The sequence below is a fragment of the Daphnia pulex genome, chromosome 3, assembly GCF_021134715.1.
Source record: "Daphnia pulex isolate KAP4 chromosome 3, ASM2113471v1".
Lineage (NCBI taxonomy): Eukaryota > Metazoa > Arthropoda > Branchiopoda > Diplostraca > Daphniidae > Daphnia > Daphnia pulex.
Window position 1 is genome coordinate 2824941 of NC_060019.1, and position 18585 is coordinate 2843525.

Below are 18585 nucleotides of genomic sequence, written 5' to 3' on the forward strand. Positions count from 1 at the left end.
GTAGTCATAATCTTCATGTTCAATCACTAGCAAAACAATCCAAAAAAGACGAGGACGATTTCACTTTGACTTGCAACGCAGCTTTTGACTGCGACCTCGACGAGCTTATAGCCCTAGACAGAGGCTCAGTTTTAGCCAAATTCAAAATCCATTTTTCTAACGCGAAAGAACAAGCTGAGGTGGCTTACAATGATTACCACCGCCTTACAGACGAACTCACTGCGATCCGTGCCAACTCAACACGTTCAAATTTGCTTTGGCCGATAAGAACGTCCAATTTTTCAAAACATCACGCTCGAACCAATTGGTTATAGTATAAAAAACAGTCAAGGCACACGCCTTTATACCCAACGCCTATCCGGTACAGACTGGCGGGCTCGACGATCCACCCTATTCTAGCCCACCTAAGTCAGTAGCTATCCCAAGGGCCGAACCCGCAAAGACAGTTTCCACCAAGTCAGCGGCTGTCGATACGAAGCCAACGTTAATCGCGTGGCTAAATAAAGTCTCATTGGATAAGATTGAGTCCCTCATGAACCTTGATTTCGATGGCCCGACAGTTCAAAAATGCAAAAAAGGTGAAGGTAGAGTTACTCTTACGTTCAAGGACGTAGCCAATACGGACAAAGCGATAACCTGAATCAACCAGAATAGTCAGCAAATCCTTCTCAAATCGGTCTCCGTCCTAAAAAAAAACTTATCCATCTATCGAACGCCTGAACGGTCTAGCGATCAAGGCAATAACTGGTGCGGGCAGCCAAATCAAAAAGCGTCTGCGGAGCGCCACGATTATGGAATCGTTACAGAAAGAAAATCCATCCCTTTTAGGCCATTTAGTGTACGCAGAATTTATCAAACCAGCCCGATAACCGATAACTTTTAAATATGAAAGGGTATAAAAAGAATAAAAAGACAGCGATGCGTAAATTTTCCGTGAATGATCAGTCTCTCTAGTGGTAAGCATAGCAACTACTTGTTCAGAGATGATAAATTTATGCGTTGCTGTTTTTGTAATCTTTTTATGCCCTTTCAAATTTAAAAAATAACAAATTTTTGTGCAACCCCATTCTAGGGGAAAAGCGAAATGTAACCAAAGGGGTCGCGTATTTTTTTTCATGTTCCCAGTTTTGAACCTCCCCTCCAAAAATCTTGGCCTTTCCCCCCTTTTTCACCTTTTTTCTTGCTGCCCCCACCACCTCTTTTGCCCTAAGGGCCTAAAGGCGAAAGACGAAAAGGGTGAAAAGGTGGTAAAAAGAGCAACTTTCATCACATTTCAAGGACCGCCCACCAAAAATGGCGTGGGGTCCGTTATAAAGTGGAGGGACCTAATCTCAACTTTGAAGTGAGATTACGGGGGGGGACAATTATTTTAAAAATAAATAAAAAATACCATGAGAATCAGCGTGAAAAACTGATTCTAATGGTATTTATTTAAAAGGAATCCCTTATTCATGCAAGGATCCTATTCTTTCGCAACGTACTTCGGGAACAGCTAACGCTGGGTTGGAAGAACGAGTGGAGAACGTCAACGTCAATTGCCCCGCTAACCAAACGTTTCGTCAAAAATGCGATGCAATTAATTACGCCAAATTAAGTGAATCCCGCACGAGTTAATCGCATATACATCACTAGCGACATGCGCGTGAAGACAGCACTATATCTAGCGAAAACAATTTTATTTAATTATTTTTTGCGCAATGAGCCACCAAAAACAAGGAATCGCCGACCTTAGCGCTTAAATAGCGACGGGCCCTTGCTAAGCGCTAAAATACGGACGGGCGTGCGCTACTCATCGAAAAGATCGCTGCAATCATTCCTTGTCACACTGATACGACCTGACCGCGCATATGGCGTTTTTCCAGGCGAGTTCTGTCGTTGAACAGGCGCGGTATTTGTCGTTGTATGCCGACCCTACATTCCGATCCGTCTTCGCAATCGTTATCGCGGACCCACGGCCAAGTGCGGTGGATGCAGTGCACGAGTCGTTGCTACTTTCATCCGCCTCCTTAATGTGTCGACGATAAGGGCCACTGATCAGCCGGGAAAGATCGACTTTTGACTATATTCTCCTGGTGTCAAATTAAGGGGATACCCGGTCAGTCCAGAATTAAGCGACGAAATAAAATAACGCAATGTATTCCAGTCGATGCAAGAATTGCGTCCTTTTAATTAAATTTAGTGCTTGTGCACGTTTCGTAACTATTGCAACGAAATGAATGGTGCTAAATTTAGCGCATTGCGCGCAATCTAATAGCAAAAAAACATCGCTAGCGCCATACGTGCTTAGATGGCGCTAGATCTAGCGCAAAACATTTCAATTCATTATTTTTCGCGTAATGAGCCGCCGAAAACAGCGAACGGGCGACAACGCTGAAATAGCGGACGAACCACCGATAACCGCTTAAATAACGGACGGGCTCGCGTTACTCGTTCGATTTGTCACCGCAATCGTTTTTACTTGTCCTTTAAATTGAATTTAGAGCGTTGCGCATTTAGTAGGGTTATTTAAGCGGTTGCACGTTTTTTAATTAATGATTTTAAAAAATGCTTGGTGATGGATGATACAAATTAAGTGCGTCGCGCGCAAGAATCCACTTTGTAGTTCTGGATTAAAACTGGCTATAAAGAAAGTGGAGATGTGGCATGAAGTTATTATTTTGACCCCTATGTGTCTGCCGTTTTTAACAACTTCCCAACTTACTATTGAATTTTTTGTGGTTTTTTTATTAAACTGTTTTCGGTTTTCATATGAACTTTTTGCTTTTATATAAAATTTGTTGTGGTTTTTATAGTTCTATTAGTTTTATATTCTTTTCTGTTTTATTTATTGATATTTCGAAAAAAAATTGAAATTGAAAAGTGGCAGTTTTGGGCCACCATAGTTTTGGGCTCCCATTACCCGAAGAGTTACTGGTCAAAGTTTCGTTTGCAGTATGGTTTACATGGGCACCCTCAGTTCTCGTAACACTACACAGATGGCTTTTTGCAGTTATCGTAACACTACATAGATGGATGCACTAGTTTTTTTAAATTATTGATTGTAATCAAAATTTTTATTACATTTCAATAGCTCTACTACGTAGCTGAGGATATTTTACATCTTTGATGAAAATTTGGCTGATATCTATTCAGGCGTTTGATCAGACGGAGAAATTGCTACTTTTTGACAGAATTTCAGTAGCTGTTATAGCATACGATAAATACCACAGAGACATGTGAACTGTAGGCAGCGATAAACCTTACTTGAACATGAATATAAAAAACTTGAACTGGAATAATACTTGAATATAAAAAATTTCTTGAATATAAATAACTCTCGTGTTGAATGCTTGTTTGATTGTTTGATCCAAGTAGTGAAGTGCCAATTATAAATGCCATAAGTGAGCCCAAATTTTTATTTCAAACCATTACTTCATACCTTTATCACCCTTTATTCTTACATTCTGACAACGTGAGTGCGAAATATTACATAATCATTAATTACTGCTCGATTTTAATCGTGTTGTACTTTTCTTTTTTTAATTATCATCTAGATAAAGGATTATTGTTTGATAGAAGTTACTGTGTGCTACCAAAAAACACAATCAGTCTCCAGTTTATGAAGTGAGTGCGATTAATTTCAAATGTTTTTAACTGCCTAACATTTTCTTTGGATCTTATCTAGGCTGATGTTTCTTCATCAATCCTTCATCAATAAAAATCCATTTCTCTACTAGTTTTGGCTAAACGTCCAGCATTGTTGACACAGCAAAATATTTGAAGTTCCCTTGGATTATTGTTTAATAGATGTCACCGTGTGCTTCCAACTAACACAATCAATCTTTAGTTTTTGAAGTGAGTTCAAATAATTTCAAATGTTTTTAACTTGCCTAACATTTTCTTTGGATCTCATCTAGGCTGACGTTTCTTCATCAATCCTTCATCAATATTCATCCATTTTTCTACTAGTTTTGGCCAAACGTCCAGCATTGTTGACTTATAAGAAAATTTGAAGTTCCCTACTTCAATTATGAACCCACTACCTAGTTCAGTAAAAAAGTCCCAGCGTTTAAGAGTTTTGAGAGACGATTTGGTATATTAATTTTTTTTGTCAACAAATAATTTGTCTAATTATTGTTAAATGTTTTTAACAGAATCACCCAGCTAGTGTTTCACAGCTTACGCTGTCATCAGTTAAACGGAGTATGGGAGAACTGGTAAAAAACCTACACTAGTCACTGAAACAAGTCGGAGGTAATTCGACAATTAAGAAATCATGAATCATCTAATTGAATTGATGATTTCAAATTATGTTTAGTTTTGATACCGTAGATGACGGCAGTGTCTCTTTAGATTATGATGAGTACGCTTCAAAACCTAAAAATAAGCGCAGACCTGTCTATCGAATAATGAAGCTTCTTCGTCTAGAAAACCCACAGTATTGATTGAAGTTAGTCTAAGGTTAACAAGGCAAATGAAAAGGGATGCAGCTGGATAATTTATTCATTATCATATTTTCCTTAATCATTAACACCTTTTTAGTTCTGGAACTCATGTGGGAGACAGCAGCATCTCTATTGAATATGATGAGAACGCTCCGATAGCAAAAAAAAACGTCGAGTTCCGTCGCTGATTGTTGGCCCACCTGTGGCCTGTCTGTCAAATTTTGAAGCTTCTTCAACTGAAAACCTCGCAGTTATGAATGGCCATCAAAGGTAACATGACGAACAATAAGGCATACATGGTTAATTTACTGATTATCGCATTTTCTTTGACTTTAAACCCTTTTAGTTCTGGAACTCATGTGGGAGAGAACAGCATCTCAATTGATTATGACGAGAACGCTCCAAAAACTAAAAAAAAGCGTAGAGTTCCGTCATTGAGTCCATCTTCGTCAAACGTTAAAGGAACTCGAGTGGAAAGATCTTTGGCAAGCACAAAAAGGAGCTCAAAGAGCAATCAACAACATCGCAATTCGTCAAATCAAAATTATCAGAACAAGACAAATTCATTTTTTACTGATGAAGAGCTGTTGGAACTAGACAAATTTGGTTTGCCGGAGCCGGTCACACCTGAAAACATCAGAATCATAACGAATCGTCTTCACGAAGCATACCACGAAGAGAAGATAGTGTGCGTAGTGTGCGACCAAATTTGCCGAATCTAAAAATCAAGAACATTGAATTTAGATGAACTACCACCAAGTTTCTTCACAGTACTTCTAAAGCCAACCGGAAAAGATGGAGAGGCGCCAGTGCGCCACCATAAACTCGTCGGTCAATACGATGTTTCTCGTCACTTTCCTGGTGATCGGAGATTTAAACATCTTCTACTATCACCCAGAGGATTATTGATGCATGTTGGCGACTGTCAGCAGAAATCGGATTGTTGCTGTTCTCCCCAACTTAATATCTGTGTGGCCTCGGGTTGTTTACAAGCGCTACGTCGGGGAAAATGTCCCAAGTTTGCCATAGCGCAAGGAAATTGGATCGGTCAGTTACCTCCCCATCTAAGCAACATGGCTTATGGGACCTTGGCTTTACTGCGGCTGATTCAGTCATTTGGACACATGGTTTCATACTACAGTTCTACAAGTCCAACTGGTGGTACTAGACTAACTGGCCATCTTTATTCGACCAGACTTAACACAACGCTTGTGAGACAACGGATCCCATTAGAACCACGAGATGCGCCTGTAAAAGCTCTTCTTGTTTCTCCATTTGCCTCGGATAAATCAGCGTCAGCAAGAGCAAAAATAGCCAGAACTAAACAAGACTACATAATTGAACCGGAGAAAATCAAGCAAACGCTTCAATTTTGGCGCGACGTCGACAACATAATTATGGCTAATATAGAACTTGATGACGCATGTCTGGATGGTTTGCCGAGAGATGACGTGTCGCCGGCAATGTTCATGATAGACGACGAAACCCTCCCAACATCTGACGGCGAAACATCTGATACTGAAGCAAGCAACGAAGTGGGAATTCCCTCTACTTAAAGATTGTGTGGTGGACCGTCGTTGTTAAGATCAATCTCCATCTAAAAAAATTAGTTTTCTTACGCTGGTTTTTCTTGATGGTAGTGGGGAAATTCGACCTACAATTTGGCGTGAAAATTTGGATTTGTGGCAACAACGCTTAATAGTCAACAAAGTGTATGACGTCTCAAATTTTAAGGTACTCAAATCTGAACAAAGGTATTCAAGAATTAGGCCTGGGGCCGTATTCTAGCCTTGACTTAAGCACGGAATTTTTTCTTAACTTACTGTTTTTTGCTTAAAAATCCAATTTATGCTTGGATTTTCCTAAAACCGTATTCTAGCTTTTTTCAACTCACCTTTTTTGCTTAAGAAATATTTTTAACTTGTCTTTTTAAGCTTAAGTTAGCAAATTTTTGTAATCCAACTATTTGTTGGATTACAGCGGTTATTTTCTTAAAATTCCGTGCTTAGGTTAATGCTAAAAGCTACTGTTGTCCTAATTTTAGTATTTCCCGTGTCATTGTTTTGATTATCAAGTAACATCATCGAGTGGTCCAGTGAGAATTGAAGATGAATAACATCGATGAGTTTGAACGTCACATTGATGTTTTGAACGAAGTCTTAAATAGTGACATTGACAGTGATGCGAATGAGGATGAATTGTATGAACAACGAATAGAAGTGAGAAGGAGAATGGTTCCATTTTATCGTCAACGTGCTGACATTTTTGATCTATTTGACGATAATCAAATTTACAAAGTATTTAGATTCGATAAAGCTTCTATTTGGTATATCGAAGGTATTCTCTATTTCATATTATAAGTATAGTCTTAAGGTACTACAATATTTTCATGTGTATTAACTCTTGTATTGGCTGATTAACCATAGGACTCATTTCCGACAAATTGGGCCGCAAGTTGTTTGGTCAAAGATGTTTGTTACCTATTGAACAAATACTTGTATCACTTCAATTTTATGCCAATGGAACATTCCAATCAACTGTTGGAAATGTGTTGAAGATAAGTCAGTCATCGGTCTCAAGATGTGTGAGAGATGTTTCTAAAGCTTTGTGTGACATAGCTTCCGATCACATATTCTTTCCTGACAATCTCTTAGAGGTATAAGTATTGTTGACAACCATCAGTGAAAAGTTTAATAATAGTTAATAATTATTATGTACAGATTCAACTAGGCTTTACTGACATAGCAAATCTTAGAGGTGTAGTAGGGAGTGTCGATGGCACTCACATAAGAATTGCTAGGCCCCATCTCAATGAAGAGATCTATGTCAACCGAAAAGGTTACCACTCAATCAATGTGCAAGTGAGATAAATACAAAATAAAAGTTTATTTCAACGCCATACCATTACTAACACATTCATTGTACCACCTTTTAGGGGATTTGTGATGCAGAGTGCAATTTTTTAAGTGTAAGTGCCTCAAAGCCAGGCAGTAGTCACGATGCAAATGTGTTTGCAGATAGTGCGATTGGCCAGGCTTTCAAGAACAACGAGTTTGGCCAATCTTATCTCTTAGGCGATAGTGGCTATGCTTGTACTCCGTTTCTCCTTACGCCATACTCTCAACCCCAAGGAAGAGCTGAGGTATATAGGTTTCTCAGCTTTGTTTGATTCTCAAAAAGATTGATGATCCCATTTATCAGTTTGTAAACTAAACTTTGTAGGAACGATTTAATACGGCTCACAAGAATACTCGCAACACCGTTGAACGCATTTTTGGCACAGTTAAACGACGTTTTCACTGCTTACATGGAGAAATTCGCCTTCAACCCGGCCGTACTTGTCGGTAGGCATAATCACTGAAAACTTAGTCCGCTTACCTCTATCCAATTTTTAAATTTCATAGAGTAATTATGGCTTGTTGTGTTTTACACAACATTGCGCGAAAGAGGAAGCAGCCTGACTTCGATGAAGGGGTAGAAGAAGGAGAATTGTTTGAAATTAGAATGCCTCCCGAAATTAATGACTTAAACGAAAATGTCAATCAAGAAAGACTTCGGCTGCGACGTGAAGGATTCGCAAAGCGACAAAGAATAACACTTACTCAATTTACGTATTAGACGTGTTGTTGTGTATTAGATTCGCAAAGCGACAAAGAATAATAACACTTAATCAATTTACGTATTACACGTGTTGTTGTGTATTAAACTGCATCTTTACACTTTCCGTACATGATATCGTAGAGATCTTTGGGGATTTCATCGTGTCTCATTGGGTCATCCATTATTTTACGTGCTGTCATGATGGAATTAAGAACGTCAAATCTATCACGAAGAAGACGTTTTGATGATGACAAATCAGATTTTTCGCATAGTTGACGTTTAGAACGATTAACTGTCTCACGTAAACTACAAGTAGGGGAATTTTGTTTCGGTTGGTTTGACAACAATCTAACACTTGAGATGCCTAAAGACGTAGAAGGACGTTTAAGTAATGATGGTGAATGACTTTTAAGGCTAATTTCCGTTGAAGACTGGGAACGGCTGGATGCTAGATTGTCTTCGTAATCTTCTTCGTCTTCTTGGAACTCTTCCACAGATTTGCGATTGTAGATTGCCATAGCCATTAGTAATTCGGGATCATCAGGCTCTATGTCTAATGCAATCTTTACGTTTTCATGATTAGAGCACGAAGGAAGGGGCTGAGAATCGTCAATACTCGGCGCATCCTTTTCATTGTTGGATCTTTCAATAAGCTCTTGAGTTGGGTCATTAGCAGTATCAGACTGCACCCCTCCCTATTATTCGAAATGCATAATAAATTTTAATTGAAACTCTGGTTAGCTAATATAGAATGATAAGTACTGTAATAGAGTTGCCTGCAAGGGCAGCATTGTTTTTGCCGAAGAGTTCATTTAACATTTTAAGATGCAACGGTTTCAGAATTACTTGTGGGCCACCTCCTAATAAAAAAATTTTTAAACGTCATACTTCAATAACATAAACTCTGCTATAATAGGCTACCTGTCTCACTTAAACTACGTTTATATTCAGCAATCTTAGCAGTTGCTATTGCTTTGATGTTACCAAATTTCTTTTTCGTCTCCTTCACATCATGAAGTGGTTCATCGGGGCAGGCATGTGCTAAGGCTTCTACAATTTGTGTCCAAGCACGTTTTTTGTGTTCTTTGGTAATACCCGGCTTCAAGGCACCAAGAATAACACCCTAGACCGATTACAATCAACAATCAAGTTTACATTAAACTAATAAGCAACACAATTACCTTTCTAGCGATGTACTCATCCACTAAATTTTCTACTTGTAATGCCGACCACGCTTTTTCTTTTGTCGCTGGGGCCATTTCAATCTCTCTAGTCTTTCACTATCACAATAAACACAGTTCAAGATACAAACTTTCAATCAAAAAGTCTTATAACTTTCAAAAATCAAACTATAGATTCTAGCTCTAGCAGACGCGTTGGTATTCTTGTAACAACAATAAACTAAACAGCATCTACTGCTATACAATTAATATGAAACGAATATTCCTATTGGCTGCGACAAGCCCCGCCCTCTAAGAAATTAAAAAATTCTATGCTTGAAAAATCTGATCTTATGATTCGAACTTATACTAAGTTCAGAAATAAAAGTAAGAAAATTTAAGCTAGAATACGTGTTTATTGAAACGACGAACTTACATTTTTTCCTAGCTTACGTGAGAAAATTTTTTAAGAAATTTTAGTAAGTTTAAGACCAGAATTTAAGCCAAGGCTAGAATACGGCCCCTGGTAAATACCAAATCAATTTTGACAAATGGACCAAGGTAAAGTTTTATCTATTCATTTTGAACTCAATTTGTATAATTTATTCATTTCTGTAGTGTGACGCTGTTGGCGACAGTGATCTGATTCCAAATTTCCCTGTGTTGAATTGGCAGTTAAAAACTTTTAGTGAGATTCAAACAATGAATCGTTACAGTAAAGATGTTATCATCGTAGGTATGTACCTAAATCCAGTGCAGTATGTTATATTATTTTTTTCCATTCCAGACATATTTGGCCTGTATATTGACTGTTATTTTTCCGGTATTTCAGAAAACCAACAATTGGTCATTTGCAATGAACTGGGAGGGAAGCGAGTAAGTAATTTGAATTCTGCCTACCTTTAATGCAGCTATTAATTTTTTTTTACAGGTATTCATAGACAAGATACAGCTTATTCTTGGCCAGCTAGGCAACTACAAAAAAGTTCTCGTCAAGGGCAAGACCATCCTCAGGTTAAAGGGTATCAAGATGTGGGGTTTTGAAACTCCGCTTCAAGCTGATGTTTATCAAGACACTGTCATTGAGGTATGTTATTCACATTAACCATAAAGATCATAAACTAAATTTTCTTTTTGTCATGCAATTAGGTGTTAACTTCTTCAGATGACTGCTTGCCTTTAGCATTCAAGGAATGGCTGGAGGAAATTTTTGATAGTGATGATGAGAACGACCAAGAGAAAGACCTGCTGAAAGAGGTAGGCCTGAAGGAGAAAGACTTGAAGGAGAGAGACTTGAAGGAGAAAGACTTGAAGGAGAAAAACTTGAAGCAGAAAGACTTGAAGCAGAAAGACCTCGAAGGGAAGAAAGATCAGCTTTCAGATGAAGATAATTAACTGGAGAAAGAGTTAATAAAATGTGTTTTGTATAACTCAAGTCCGTGACACTAGAATAAATCTCCAATGAAATGACATTTTGTTGTATTGTTATATTTGACACATCTTTATATTATTTATTGGTATTATTTTATTGAGTTGCTTTGATTTAAATTACTTATAGTGTTTATATTTACACTCCAATCCTTCGGGTACCTTGAGGCGTACGTACGCTGCCTACAGTAATAGACTGCCAGAATTACTTACATGTATTTTTTGGGAGGTTGAATTTCGTCTGTAAAAACAAATAAATTTGAACACTAACATTTTTAAGTATAGTTGTAATTTTGACCGCTAGATAGCGGTGGCGCTTTTTTTTATTTATTAATTTTTTTTTTGCCGTAACACTTACGATGTTGCGCCTTACATATGGCAACTTGCAGAACGATCACTTTCGCCATTTTGTTTCTTTGTAAAAAAAGGCACCATACGCCATCTAGTGTCATAATCGCAAATAATTTTCATTTTGTGAGGGGTTCGTTTGACTTTTTCCTATAAGAATGATTAAAAGATTTAATTATAAGAGATAATTAGAAAAAATAATTAGAGAGAAAAATTAAAATGAAAATTGATTAAAAAAATACGCAAAATCGTCAATTGCCCTTAACAACTTTCTACCTGACTAAACACTTTCCCTGACTGTACAAGATACCGTAAAGGGCTTAAATACCGTATTTTTTTTCGGCTGAACTTGTTTGAATTACTGTTATTTAGGTCATCAAGTTTCGTTTCCTTAGTTTTAATTTTCGCTAGTTTCGTTTTACAGTCGTTCGTATTCTTTCCATAAAGGAAAAAAAAACACAGATCCTCAAAAACTAGTTAAATCTCTCATTTTTACCTGATAGCCTTATTCATGTTTAAAGTGGTTTCCATGGCTGGACAGAATCCTACTTTAAATTCTTCCCCGACAATAATACTGGAAACACAGTTTGGAACAACTTTGCCACCCATTGACTCTATAGTCTTAACGGATCCCAATTCTGGGACCCTTGAATCCATGGAAACTGACGACGACTCTCGAACAATAAATTCAAATTCAAACGACTTGGTAAAATGGTAATCAGCCCCCAAGAGACCAAGAACAAAACAATTAAAACCGACATTGACAGCTAAGAACTCTCGACCGTCAAAGACAGATATAGCACCAGACCCCAAAAAATAAAAAATAAATAAATAAATGGCAAAACTTAAAGTTGTATTAATTTATACGGGGGGTTTGAAGTCGGTCGAGGAACGTCAACTTCTATTTAACTTTTGCAGGGACGGCTACTTTGATATTGTGGGACTTCAAGAGTTGACTTTTCATGCTTGTCCCATTATTGAAAGTATTAGCTATCACTTGTTCACAAATTTGGGTCCCAACAAAAATGGTAGTGCCATTCTATTACGACATGGCTTGAACCATTAGCAACCTTTGCTAGATCCCGATTGAAGGCTTATCTCTATCGACTTGGAACCGTTTACATTTATAAACATCTATATGCTCCGTCGGGTAGACAAGCACGTTTGCAGATAATTTTACAAGTATCTGCTTACAACCGGTGCTTATTAGTGACCATCAGTCGATACAGTCCCAGTTTAAATGCAATCTGGATCTCCCTTGTAGAAAAAAATCCAGTACTAGTTTATGGAAATTAAACACCTTATTATTGTCTCGGAAAAAAATTTTCAGCATAAAATAACTAAATTTGTTTCATAATCCTCAAATCATCCTCTTAGGGAAGGGAATGTAGCAAATTGGCGACACTAGTTTTGTACTTACCTTCAAATCTTTACTCCAACACCAATTAAGATTGACTCGTTGAGCGAGGCACCTTCAGTTTTGCACCGGACACTGATTATTAAATTAATGATTTTATGTACACCCATTGTATTATTATTTCCATATTTTATGTAGTAATTTTCATTTTATACGCAAGAGTTTAAGTTATATATAAATTTGTGCAATAGCATTAACTTTAGCTTGAGAATATATATATTAAAACTGCTTTTATCCATAACCATTGCATCGTTATTCATTAACGATTAACCTCAATTTTCTTTTTTAGATAAATAAAAGTCAGGTTTCCTTACACCCAACTTCCTTCTAGATCCTTTCCCAATCGCGAACACGTTTATTATTTGTTTCACATAAAATCTCCTCAATTTCTTTTAGTTCCTTCTTAACATATAAACGGTAAATGCATAGACACACTGAAAATTTAAAAAAAAATGGGTGAAACTTCCGTAACACGACACCACCCATTAGGAACAGCCAGCACATATCAACTTGAAGCAAAAATTATTTTACCAACATAGGCTGTAAAATACCACACTGGACTGCAACTTCGGGAGCACAATCTATAACCAAAGTAAAATGAAATTATATCATCGATGGAAATGCTGTATGATAAAACAAATTATGCTACTTTATATTATTTCAAATGAAGTTAACCGATATATTCTATGAAAACATTATCTGATACCTGTTATTGAAACGGATATTTGCAGGAAACTAGATATCTCATTTAAGATTTGTTGTTATTGCGTGGTGTAAGATTGTGCATGAAAACTTCTCTAGTTTTGCCTAAACTTTAACTTTACTAACTTCTGGACGTGGTGGACAGCACGGCTTCCAAGATTCTTCTACAAATAAATAATAGCAATTAACAATTAAATATAACAATTATGCAAACGGAGTTTACTCGACGTGCAAAAAATTCGTCACACTCACCATCACCAACCCTTCAAAAATAGAAACATCTGCCAATCCAGCTAACATCAAAAGTCCCAACAAAGGATAATGGGGTACCTTTCTTTCAAAACCCTTCAAGTAACAGAGAAGAAGGCTATCCAGAGAACATAATTCAGAGAACACATAATTTGGAGAACAGTTAAACAACAAATAAATCAACATACACTCAAATGGATCAACGAAGTTAGACCGCAAACAGATATAAAAATTGAACATAATAATCATTAAAAGATTCTTCTCAGTTTGAATTTGACATTCCAATAATGGGGTCGGGGGAACCCAACAAAGTAATGGCATCCTAATAACGAAGGTGAAAATCTTGCCAGAAGCGGCCTTCTTGCCAGTTGAGAAGGCATAATCAATCTTCAATTTCATTCCAACAGCTTCAGCAGGGTGAACTTGCGTTCAGAGCAGGGCAGCCTTCATGGAGAAGGCGCCAGTCGTGCTGCACCAACAACTGCAAATACGTAGTTGCGTGTTTGCATGAATCCCATGACGAGGAAACCGGGAAGACCACCATGCAAGTTTATTTCCGATGGCATGAAGTATTCGTTAATATACTTGGCAATAGAGGCCTTGCCGGTGTAAGTCTCGCAGTTTTAAAATTCAACGTGGGATTCCATGCCCAAGAGTTCGTTGGTTTTTTACGAACCACTTGTCCTGTTAGGAAATTAATTCATTTGTATTTTGTCAAATAATACAACATCTAGGATTCAAAAATTAGCTTTGCGGAATTGCTCACCTAGGGTTACCAAGCTTTGGGTTCGCACTCGAAGCAAGTTTCCTTGAAGCAACAGTCTTATTGCTCGTGAATAGTTAGGGAAGGGGTTTCTCTTCGTTGGGAGTGTTTTTCTTGATTTTGCCCTAGCTGTCGGAGGGAGAGAAAAATGGTGGCGGGCAAGTGGACGCGATATCCGCGAGCCTTGATGATCCCCTGGGAAACTCTCGAGAGGATTGTAAACGATTTTGCTTGGTGACTTCCAAATCGGCCTGTATGGAGCGGCCGTGTGTGTTGGGCTGGTTAACGTTGGCATATGCAAACTGGCGGCGATTGAATCCAGGATTTCTCACGGCACCAACGGAGAGACCGACATCGTTGGTCCTTCAGCTGATGTGTTGTCCACCAAGCATGGCCATGCTGCGGTCGATTCCAAATTATGGGAGATCATCTCGGCCAATCCCTTTCCATCCACCAGTCCAGTGATTTCTTCCATGGTCATATGACGGTCGATCAAAGCGTATCTTGAGAGCGCAAAAGAACTCAACAAGATCCGTCTTCATGGGAGCATGGTGGCGAAAACAACTTTCATGGTATTTTGTAAAAGATCCAGTGGGGTATCCAGCTTGAAGTCTTTGGGATTTAGTTTAAAAGACGGATGTAGATGGCCTGAATTGAGATTAGATTGCAAAATTGCCTAATTTTACGAAGCTATGCTGTTTACCTAAACAGCTATCAGTTCTTTAAATTTAAGATAAAGTGGAACGATTAAAAAAAATTTTATTTTCTGAGAGTAAATTATTAACTTAAATAATAAAAGTAGTGTCAAAATAGAAATGGCCCTAATCAGGGCAATGTCTTCCTAGAGAATCCCACTGTTCTACAATTCGAAGCGGTTATTTACCTAGTTTACGTGATTCCAGTCCCTCACGAGATTCATCAACTGTAGAAAGCGATGATGATTAAGCTTTCTCGTGTTATTATTTCATCATGTTACATGTTTGTTTTTTACAAATGTTTTGATTGTTTTGCATAATACTAAAATTATTATGTGAAATACAAAGAACATTATGCACAACTTATTCTGTTTATTTTATTATTGTCTAGATAAAGTAACGCAACTGATTCGGTAGCTTATGGCCAGGAGACGAATAGATTCCAAAACCCGTAATTTGGAAGTTTCCTGAAAACTATCGTTGGTAGCTTCACGGCTTGGAAATTGGAAGTTTGATGGAAAATTCAATGAAGTTTTTTCAAAGCTAGACACCCTTGGTATTTACCTAATCTTTAAAGGAAGCTGTCTGGTAGGTGCCTGGTAACAACTGGTGCCGGTTAAGAGCATTCTAAAACCTAGCAGGAAAAATTTTTTAAGAATATGTGGGTTGTGGATAAAATTCAAGTGAAATAAATCTATTGAGAACCGAAGGAAAGGAATAAATAAAAAAGTGCAGTAAATGGCATCACAAAAGAAAGAAAAAATCCTTGAACGGTAGCGAATGGAAATCAAGTCCTAGCATAGACAGACAAGACGGCACACTTAAGATAAGAAAAGACTATGAGGAATTGCCCAATCAATATTTCACTCAGAGGTAGCATAATGTCCTAGATGTAGATGAAGATGCAATCAAAGATGATGAAAGACACAGTTCTTCCGCTCCCAGATCACTCATAACCTGGGTTACAGCCCCAGTCACAATTAACCGTGTTTTGTTGGCTGAAAGGTTACCCAGTACTGGCCTGAAAGGTACCGGTCTGAAGGGACAAACTGAACGCCATACATTGTTAATTGTGTAATTAGCCTAGTTATTTATAAATTGTTTAGTTATACTTGGACGAAAATATCATTCCGTTAGGAATCACTTGAGCTACCAGACTAAACCGATAATTGTTTTCTAGTTCTCTAGTCCACCATTCACTCTGCCAATAATATGTAATTTTTGTCTTTAAACTAAACTGTAGGTCCGATGTGATTACAAACCTGACAAGAAAGCAATTGAAACCGATCCTTCCCTCGCCGATGTTCTTCCATGTCTAGCTGAATCGCAGACTAGAGAAGGAATGAGATTGCATCGGTTAGAGCATAAAACTCCCAGGTAAGAAATTAAGAGTAAGGGAGAATTGTCCTGATTGACACGCACTTAATTTTCTTTTCTTTCAATAGGTACCAGTGTGAATAAATACATGTTATCTATCGTATAAAGACCCAAACAATTTTAATCGCCACATCAGGGACAAACATAGAAACATCAATCCAGTAATCATCCATAGAATTTCATCCCGGAATGTCCACACAAAATCTCCTCCCAGCAAGGTTGTTTTAAAATAATTCTTTCTTAAATTAAGTCACTCAATAATTTTCATTGTAGTCTAGGGTCATTCACGACATTTCCATCGAAGCATTGAGGGATCTGCGTAAAAAAATGGCAAATTTTGAACGAAAGGTAGGCGAAATACAAATCGAGAAAGAGGATCTTCAAGGGAAAGTGATTGAGATGGACAACACCGTGAGCTAGGTTATGAGGGAGTTGAACGAGATTAAGGGAAAGTTGAACGAATTCGAAAGAAAGGTGGGCAACCTAAAAGATAAGGATGGCGACTAAGAACTTCAAAAATCAGCAGAAAGACGTGGAGCTCCAACAAGATAAGGCAAAATCTTAATTACTCAAATTTTAAATGCTTTATCCATGTCAAATAATTTATTTTGTGTAGACTAAACGTAGTGAGTTGGAACTCCAAATTAGAACACTTCACCATAAAGAGATGGATCGTACAGAGAAATTACGGGCATTTGTCAGAGTTCACTCTCATCAAAATGAACATGTGCCAATCGAAAAAATGAGCCTTCTCAAAGATTTGTCTGACAATACTCTTGAAGTGCCCAAAACTACACATAGCAGTAATACCCAAGGCAACAACCTCGGCGCTCCCGACAAAGGCAGTTTTTTACTACGCCTTTGACTTCAAGGACAAAATCCACTATTCCCGGTGTAGAGTTCCATTTTGATCGAGTTTTCTCCACCAAGGACTCTCAAGTGGAAGTGTTTATGCGTGTCAAACTCTTTTACAGTCAACTGTTAGCGGATTCGATTCCGCAATTTTTTCATATGGTCATCCTGGGTCTGGTACGACTCAAACTTATACCATTGAAGGTAAATTCTTCATTTATTTGCAAATAAATGTTAAAATTAATTATTTTCTCTTTCTTATCAGGTGGGCCCACTGGATATGAATCCGCAGGATTGATTCCAAGCAGCGTGTAGTTTTTTTGCTGAATTTCAATCACTTAAATCAAAAGGATGGGAATTTAAATTAGAGGGTCTCTTTTTATACTTTCTTCTTTTTCTAAAACTACAGAGCCACGTTTTTCGAAACGTTTTCCACCAACGGAGAAAGGTAAGTAAAAAAAATACCTACTAGTTTTTTTTCTTCCTTCGTCGTCTACTAAACTGAACCTCAATTGGTTACCAACCCTTAACTGTTTTAATAACCCTTATCAGCTGGAATAAGTTCACCCCTGCATGGAAATCTGATGTCCACCACACCAAACTCTTTCTTATCAATACTTGGAGTGGTAAAGATTCTGTGTTTTTAAGGTTTTGTTGTTTGTTTACCTTTAACTAATGATTACACTGTCTCTTTTGTAGGCTATTGCACGATCACGTTCATCCTCTGCCATTTTTGAACGAATTCCACCTCGACAGCTAATATTATTCAGAATACTGAATTCCTTCAGCCAAACAGAATTGAGAGGGAACATGTTGCGAAGAAAGAACAAGAGCAACAGCACAACATGACATTTTCTTTATTGCAGACTATGACCCAGTCCAGATTTTCTCGAGTATATATGTTCTCTTTCTATACAGGTGGACCCACTGGCGCTGAATCTGCTGGACTCATTCCACGTAGTATGGTGTACATTTTAAACCAGAGAAATATCTTAAAAGGAAAAGTATGGCAGAAATTTCGTAAAAGCTTTAAAGGATACATCCCTAAAATTCATTGGCATTTCCTTGCCCCGTACGTCCTCTTTATTTCGTCCTTTTTATCTTTCTACAGAACGGATCATTACTTCTCGAATGGATGTGAATAGATGTTTGTTTGTGGCTCAGATGAAGTCTGCCACCAAAAATATTTTACAACCACCGATCCTGTGTGTCGTTCGTAACCTCTACACCACTGCACACCACTGCACTTACGACCGCCATTTTTTTTACAATGTGTTTCCGGAAATTTGTGCGAGATATTGTGGTGAAAGTGCTAGTGTTTTTTTGTGTTACCTTGTGCGTTTTTTTGGTTTTATTTTCACCTCTGTGTTTTTTTTTTCAATTGTGTGTGTTTGACCACGCCACTTACGCAACCAAGCTCAAGGCCAGCCGTGATTCACCACCACCACCCCCCCCCCCCCCCAAAGATAAGACTGTTCTATCGTTGCTTGACCATTTTCCGAATGCCATTCTGCCAAATACGTTCCAATCCTCTCATCCACACACACACACACAGTATTATCATTGCAGT

The 18585-nt window shown here is 37.9% G+C and overlaps 2 protein-coding genes across 2 annotated transcripts; both read left to right on the forward strand.

The window, feature by feature from the left end:
* Positions 1–6532: 6532 nt before the first annotated feature.
* On the forward strand, positions 6533–7593 carry LOC124189931 (putative nuclease HARBI1). The gene is made up of 4 exons (XM_046582446.1): positions 6533–6761; positions 6851–7080; positions 7145–7285; positions 7360–7593. The coding sequence occupies exons 1-4, from the start codon at positions 6533–6535 to the stop codon at positions 7591–7593; spliced, it is 834 nt and encodes a 277-aa protein (XP_046438402.1).
* A 2108-nt stretch (positions 7594–9701) lies between these two features.
* On the forward strand, positions 9702–10635 carry LOC124190022. The gene is made up of 5 exons (XM_046582535.1): positions 9702–9745; positions 9803–9920; positions 10017–10060; positions 10116–10271; positions 10334–10635. Exons 2-5 carry the CDS (start codon positions 9887–9889, stop codon positions 10577–10579), a joined length of 480 nt encoding a protein of 159 aa, XP_046438491.1. The 5' UTR covers positions 9702–9745; positions 9803–9886; the 3' UTR covers positions 10580–10635.
* The last annotated feature ends 7950 nt before the right edge of the window (positions 10636–18585 follow it).